At 39.2% G+C, this 8,288-nt stretch overlaps 1 protein-coding gene across 1 annotated transcript in view; it reads right to left on the reverse strand.

The window, feature by feature from the left end:
* Window positions 1-1,766, reverse strand: part of LOC141808154 (contactin-associated protein-like 5) — a 41,942-nt gene extending 40,176 nt beyond the window's left edge. The window contains exon 1 of the mRNA XM_074694552.1: window positions 1,520-1,766. Coding sequence (XP_074550653.1) covers window positions 1,520-1,580 — 61 coding nt within the window. The 5' untranslated portion in view covers window positions 1,581-1,766. The remainder of the gene's footprint in view (window positions 1-1,519) is intronic.
* Between the last annotated feature and the right edge of the window lie 6,522 nt (window positions 1,767-8,288).

The raw sequence follows: 8,288 nt of genomic DNA on the forward strand, positions 1-8,288 counted from the left end.
GAATTTAAAGTCAATTACAGCTACATTATTGAGGAGATTTTAACTGGAATAAAACTAAATAAGTGAATTTTGGTGACGGAAAAAACAATGATTGAATTGTAAATAGAGTTTGCATTGAAAGAGTGTCTGAAGCTACATTTCTAGGATGAAAAATATCAGAGGTACCAAAATAAATGTGTGTGATTTTCTTTTTTAGGCCAGGCTAAGGACTGATTGGACTCTGCTTCCCTTCGTATCATGTTTTGTTTGCTTTTACTTCCATATTTTGGTTATAACTCTGAGATATGGGGAAGTCTGTTTGACAGCTTACATGTGATTAAATTTAAAGATCTCATTAACTTACAAACATTATTTGTTATGTCTAGGGACGGTTAACTTTCACATTTGAAACGATACAGTATTGATGCCCGGTACTTGGCAAACGGTATCGGTACTCAACGGTACCAATTTTCGGTACTTTTTTGTCTTTATGTGGTAAAAAATATAAATTTGTTTGATAATGAAATCTTTTTTTTTTTTTTTTTCAATTTAACATATTTACTCTTCAATATATAACCTTGCAATGTTGTGTTCATGTCCAGCATGGAAAATCGCCTACTCTTCCATCACTCCCTCACAGTCACAAGAATGCATCCAGGTACCTTAACATGGTACCTTTTGATTTGACGTGAATCGGTACCCAGTACTTTTGGCTGAATTCTGTAGGTACCGGTAAAAGTTCCTAATTTGGTATCCATTCCTGGTCACATCTAAAGCTGTAAAAAGATGATTACCTGAAAATCTGCAGAATTTGTTTTTGAATTTATGAGTCATTGTATCACTAGTCGTTTACGTCATTCAGATTTCTTTTATTTGTCTTCTTCCTGCTCCTGTTTGTTGAGTGAAGAAGCATTTTTTAGGGTTTGTGTTTAATATATATTGTGTTGTTGAACACTGAACTATACGGATGAATGAATGAAAAAATGACCTGAAACACACAGACCTGCTGATGTATAGTCACCAGAAACTTTTACAGCAGGTGAAACCTGATGGTAACTCATGCCAGATATTGATCAGTCATTAATTCTCCTGAGCTTGCTCGGAGCGAGCTGTTTTTTATTGATTCAGATAATAAATTTCTGTCAGCCTGTTTGAACAGGTTGAAACACGCCCTCTAGTGGCTGTGAAAACTTCACCTGTATGTGTAATTGCTGTGTACGCTGGAGCCAAGTGAAGGTATGTGTGGTCACCTTTTAATTACATGTGTTAAATAAATCACTTGATGAAGGAGTGAGTTGGGAATAAGATTAATAAAGAGGATTCAGCCTCTCATGGAGCTCCGTGCAGCAGTCAGACAAAAGAAACGAGCTTCATCAAATATTCAGTTAATTCTGCTCAAAGTCATCCTGTGGTCAGGGAGAGCACAAACATCTCCAGAAAGAGCCCCTGTGTGTGTGTGTGTGTGTGTGTGTGTGTGTGTGTGTGTGTGTGTGTGTGTGTGTGTGTGTGTGTGTGTGTGTGTGTGTGTGTGTGTACTCACAGTGCGAAGCGGCAGACGCAGCGCCGGTGAAAAGCCCACAGAGCAGCAGGAATAGATCCATGTTCGAGCGCAGACTGAGGCTGAGTATATCCGACAGAGAGAGATCAGAGTCCGGGGAAAGACAGGCTGCTGCTCCGCTCCTCCTGCTCGCAGCGATGAAGGAGTGATGAAAAGGAGGAGGAGGTGTGAAGGAGAGAGATGCTCCCTCGTCGACACTCTGGCACTGTGAGCTCCCCCTCTCCCTCTCTCCCTCAGTCTCCCCTCCTTTACTCCTCCCCCCTTTTCTCTCTCCAATTGGTCAAAGTGAAGGAGTCTGTGGCGCTGAAATGTTTCCAGATCTGCAGCATATTCACTTTCTGTTCTCAACACAAGAATCTTAGACTCACATTAACTCCCACAGGTTTGGATACAGCTCATTAAAATACAACATCTAATTTACAGATACACAACCCAGGCTGGAAACATCAGTCCATTTAATGCTTAATGCATCAACAGAGTAATGGAATAAATGTTATACTCCCTTTCAGCAGACTGTCTGCTACAATTTGGTGTTAGTTGCACGTTTGTACGATAATTTGTTTCCTAACAGTGTTGAAAATTATGATGACCTTAGTATCCAGAATATTGCCAGGATCTGGATCGTACTTTTACATCTGTCAGAAATTATGGTGACCTTGTCTTGTAATGTTTTGCAAAGCAATCCAACCATTTATGGTGGAGTTATCTTCACATATGGTGAAAACAGCCCTATCTCACAATGATAAAGAATCCTTTAAAAAAGTCCTGGATCCAGACGGTGATCCAGATCACCTCCGAAATTTAACCAGCTCTTCTTTATCCCATTTTGAAGATTTTCTGAAAATTTCATCAAGATCTGTTTGTTACTTTTAGAGTTATGCTGCTCACCTCCACGGTGGAGGTACTAATGATTATATCAACAAAAATATCACTTTTCAAAATCAAAATTCTTTCCAGAAAACAAAACACCACCACCAACAACAAAAATAACAACAACAATAATATGAGGCAGATGAATCTTTAACTTTGAGGATACACCTCTTCTACAGCAAAATATTTTAAACACCACAGGTGAGAAGACAGTCTGTAACCGTATCTGAATCAAAAACACTGAAATATTGGTATCTTTACATTTATACGTGTATCTTGGGTCTGCTTCCCTCTTATCCCCTCACTTGGAAAAATACAGGAACTCATAATCTTTGTTCAAAAGATCTTACATTACAAAATAATGAATGAAATTTTGTTAAAGGCAAAATTAAGAACATATATCCAAATTAAACACAATCATAGCCATGAATCTTATGTTACAGCTAATTTAACAAGAAGTCAAACATCTTAAGTTGCTCAGTACTTCTGTACTGTCCTTTTTAAGATGAGTTGAGAGCTCCTCTGCCCCCTTTGTATCCAGAGCCTGGAAAATACAACAGGATGAGATTATTTCTTCTTTGTAAACCATGATCCCTGAACTTGACGACTGAATGATGGTGTCTTGTGAGCCTGTTGGGCTGGGTATATTGAATTACATCAAATCAATCAAATTAATCAATCATTACTGTTGGTCCTGAGGGTCAGGACTCAACCTGGGAAGAAGGTTTTCAAGATTGTTGCTCCCTCTGAAGGGGACAACCTCCAAAAAGACCTAAAACTTTGTGAACTGTGCCCATTGGACGCTTTGAAATAGATCCTAAAAGATTTGGAGGCAGGTGCATCTGTCTGCAGATATTTTGTCAAATGTATGTTGTTTTGTCTCCTGGAGTTAGTTAAATGCACCGTAAAAAAATGTAATTTTAAAGGAAATGTTCCGTAATTTTTGAAAGATTTTTTTCCTTTTTTCTTCTAAAACAACAAAATGCTACAGATTTTTAAAAAAATGATAAAAAATTTTTTTGGGTAATTTTACACAAAAAAAAAAAAATCATTTTTTATTTTTTTAAATTTTATGGTTAATAACCTTAAATTGTATTTATTTTTATCATTTATTATTTATTATTTATGCTTTTTTTATTATTACTATTTTTATTTATTCTATTTAAAAAAATAGAAACAATAAATAAAAGTAATTATATCTTGGATATTTAAAAAAAAAAAATTTTGAAAGTATTTTTAATGGGAAAAAATCCAGTTTTATCTTTTCTGCTCTCTTAAATCACACTCAAATTGATTTGAAATTATAATTTTCTGTGTCTAAATATGTTGCACATTTTAAGGGTTTATGTCCATACGAATAATCTAATGTTTTTATCTGGAATTTGGAGGAACATCCTGTTTTGAGTGTTATATTTATATCTGTGCACACAAACACAAAGCTCCATATTTATAACAATATGCCAGCTGAATCCAAATCATTTGCTGTTGCAGGGTTGGAGCCCTGACAACAAATGTCTCTGATATCTTTGGCTTCATGTCCACCAGTTATTGTTTGTTATTGTTTTACTGTTTATTTTTATTTCCTTTGCAGTCGCTATTCTGTATTTCCAGCTGATTTTGTATCTTTTTCCACAAACTCCAAAAAACTTCCAAACTGGGGAGGAAACTTTTCCAGGGTCCAGGCAGAGTATCTCACTTTCATCTTCTCTAACATGGACTGTGCTGCAGGAGAAACCTCACCCTGCAAAAAAAATGAGCTGACAGCCAAGCAGCAACTTCTGCTTTTAGAATAGGAAGCCAGTGTGGGAGTGTTAAAAATCTAAAGTTCATTAAAAACCTTGTGCATGACCTGTACAGCAAAAATAAACATGTTAACAGTCCAGTTCAGCATATGGGTTTGGTCCAAGTAGCTCATTTCTCTGTTCTATCCTTGGGTAGCTGTTTATTTTTTGAGGATATAAAACCTCTTGTTAGGTTGGGCAACAAGCTTCAAAACTCTGCTTTGAAAGAAACAGTGAAAATGGTAAAAGCTGAGTCTTCTTCTCTTACTCCTTTACTGCGCTTCTTTCATCCGTCCTTCGTTTGCAGTGGGCGCCAACCATCTCACCCTGACTACAATCCAGCTGCACAAATATCAGCGTTTCTGCTCTTTAAAAGCATTGTTATCTTTAATACTAGTGCTGCTTTAAACCCTATCTCTCCCTCTTTGTGTTTGTGTGTGTGAGTGTGTGTGTGAGTGTGTGTGGAGGATTTCAGCACCACAGAGGTGGACAGCTCCCTCGCTCTCACAGAGCTGAGCAGGACAGAAAGCTTCTCATTGTGTCGCTGTACAAAGAGGTTTTGTGCACACATGCATTCACACTCGTGCTTTATAGCAGCAGAATTTCATGATATTGAAAATATGGATCGGAGAACAGAAAGGGAAGGGAATTGGACTGCATGTTTCACGCCTCCGTTTGACATGACTGTAACTGCACGGGTCAAGTAGAAGCCGCAGCACTTCAGTTTAAGTGAGCATCAAACGGTTCCTGTGAAATAATTTCCTTTAAACTTTCATTCGCCTTCACAGATAACACAGAAATGTGTTAAAATTACATTTCTTCATTAACTGGAAAGGGAGCAGCCCCAGCCTGCGTCTACAGCCAGCCTGCTCTCTCCTGCTGGGAGAAAGAGATGAATCAGGTTTAAACTGCTGCTGGCGTCTCTCTAATTGTCCCTGAATGTGCTGCCTCCTTCGTCTTCCTCACAGATGATGAAAGCTGTGAGCTGCTGCAGCAGACAAACACTAACCGTCTCTGTCAGACGTTTTATTTTAATTACTCAGATTATGGGGCTCGTCTCTAAAGCTAATGTTTCTCCTTTCATCGCCTTTTTAACTCCCAGCCGCTTTATCACTCGGCTTCTCTCTGCTCTGGAAACACCCATTTGTCCCCTCGATACTTTCATCTGTACCAAACGCTTCTCCTCGTTCAGTCCAAACAGAAAACACTGAGGAGCTCATCAGCAGTGAGAGGAGGAGAAACACAGAGCGAGACTCTCTGCTGGAGACACTCCACAACGACTGAGAAACAAAACAAGAAATTTAACATCAAGAAGAGATGGTAGAAGATATCTTTATAGAGTTTCTATGTGGTGATCCTGCTTTTATTAAACAGGACAGCTGCAGAAAGAGAAGGATGACACCAAAGGCTTGAACCAGCGCTCGCTGTAATGAGGGCTAAAACCTCTGTACATGGGGCGCTCAGACTGGAAACCTCATCTCTGTCAGCTGTGGGGAAAATAAGTATTGGATGCGTCAACTTTTTTCTCATTACATTTATTTCCAAAGCTTCAATTCAACAAATTTCTACCAGATGTTGGTATTAACTCAAATAATCCACACATGAAAAGAAATCATGACATTTAAGCCCATAAATAATGATTATGGTGAATTAAGTACGATAACACAGGAAAAAAGTATTAAACCCACCATGGAAAGGCTGTATACTTTGGCAAGGAAATGCCCCATACCACCTGAAATCTGTCAGTAATTATTACTTAAACTTCCAATTAGTGCAAACCAACATCAGCTGGGCTAGAGCAAATTGATGGTCCTATAAATAAAGGTCATTTTTTCACCAAGCAGTTAAATACCACACACCTCATGATGAGTAAAGGCAAAGAGCTCTCTGAAGACATTCACAACCTGATTGTTGCTCAGCATCAGAATGGAACTGGTTACAGACTTATATCAAAGCACCTGAATATTCCAGTCAGCACCGTTGGGGCCATTATTCACAAGTGGAAGAAGCACCACCTTACCATCAACAGGCCACGCACAGGAGCTCCTTGAAGATTTCTGACCAGGGAGTCAGAAAGATAGTCAGAAGAGGACTCAACGAGCCAAGGACCACCCTGAAAGTGCTCCAGAAAGACTTGGAGGCAGCAGGTACAATTGTTACAGAGAAAACAATAGGCAATGCACTCCACCGTCATGGCCTCTATGGACGCTCAGCCCACAAGACTCCATTCCTCAAGAAAAGGCATGTTGAAGCTGGTTTAAAGTTTGCTAAACAGTATCTTGACAAGCCTGTAGAATACTGGGAGAATGTTGTCTGGTCAGATGAGACCAAAACTGAACTTTTGGGCTGTCATACTACAGACCATGTTTGGGGGAGAAATGGCACTGCACATCAGCCAAAAAACACTACACCAACAGTGAAGTTTGGAGGTGGAAGCATCATGGCATGGGGTTGTTTCTCATCTCATGGTGTTGGCAAACTTCATATAACTGACGGAGCAATGAATGGAGCCATGTATGGGGAAATTCTTGATCTGAATCTGTTGCCATCCACCAGGATGATGAAGATGAGACGTGGCTGGACCTTCCAGCAGGACAACCATCCAAAGCACACGGCAAAGTTGACTCTCAAATGGTTTCAAAAAAAGAAAATCAACCTGTTAGAACGGCCTAGTCAATCACCTGACTTCAATCCAATTGAACATTTGTGGAAAGAACTAAAGAAAAGGGTTCACCAGAGGGCACCAAAGAATATTCCAGATTTAAAGACAATCTGTGCAGAGGAATGGGCCAAAATCACACCTGATCAGTGTGGGCCATTAGTTCAAACATACAAGAAGCGTCTGGAAGCTGTCATTGCAAACAAAGGCTTCTCCACTAAGTATTATATGAGTCTCAGTTAGTGTGTTCAATACTTTTTTCCTGTGTTATCGTACTTTAATTCCACATAATCATTATTTATGGACCTGAACGTTGTGATTTCTTTTCATGTGTGGATTATTTGAGTTACTAACAATGTCTGGGAGAAATTTTGTTTGAATTGCATCTTTAGAAATAAATGTGATGAGAAAAAAGTTGATGTGTTCAATACTTATTTTCCCCATTTTTACACACATTCACACACCCAGACTTCCTCTTTCACTGCTTGTCCATCCTGTCTGACCATCTCTGACAGGATCACCTGAACAGGTGTCATGTTGTACTCAACAGCTTCCTCTCCGGCTGCTTCCTGAGCTCTAAATGAGGACGAGGTGTCACCCCCTCCCACAGCCCCCCCTGGGCTGTCAGATCTGCTCTCTGTCCTCCTCACTCAGACCACAGAAACTCTCCCTGACCCTGGACTCAGCTTTACTCCTTGTCTTGCTCCACAGTCTCTGACTCTCAGGTCTTGAAAAGGTCTGACAAAAGAATGACAGATAACGCATCGTGACATTTATCTAGAGAGCTTATCATAAGAAATACAGCTCAAACTTTACCATAAGGGAAATAAATAATCATGAAAATGAGAAGCGTTTACATCAAACCATGACAGAGGGCAGCGACAGAGAGATGGAAATCAACAGGGAGGAAAGAAGAAAATAACAGCTCGGTGAAATTAATCGCAAGAAAAGTGCAGGAGGGAAATGAATAGTGCGTAAAAAACATCTAGAGATGATCAGTCTGTGCTTAGATCAGAGGTTTATGAGCGGTTGTATAATCAGGGGCACATTTCAGGTCCATGGGGCATATTTATCAATTTTTCTGAATTTTAATTTCAAGCAATGACCAATTTTATATCAGGTCATTTGGGTGATTTTCACTTTCGTTTAACAAAAAATGAAAGAAAGCTAACGGGTTTCATCATTTATCTAGCAAAAAATCTAAATCATGTGTTTGAATTTGCATTTTTTGTGCCGTTCGATTTCTTAAATGTCAAGGTTTGCTCTTTGAAATTAACACCAGAATACATGTTTGAACAACTGGAGGAAAACCCCATAAATCAGCGATGGCTTGCCCTCAGGTCACATGACCCTGAGGTCAGAACCTTTTCGGTGGGAACCTTGAAGAAAGTGTTGTTTTAATCGTCTGTACATAGTGCAAATCAATTGTTCATCAACTGTG

Source organism: Halichoeres trimaculatus, unplaced genomic scaffold (genome assembly GCF_033239565.1).
Source record: "Halichoeres trimaculatus isolate MK-OKI-2021-1 unplaced genomic scaffold, fHalTri1.1 fHalTri1_scaffold_19, whole genome shotgun sequence".
In the NCBI taxonomy this organism is placed as follows: domain Eukaryota; kingdom Metazoa; phylum Chordata; class Actinopteri; order Labriformes; family Labridae; genus Halichoeres; species Halichoeres trimaculatus.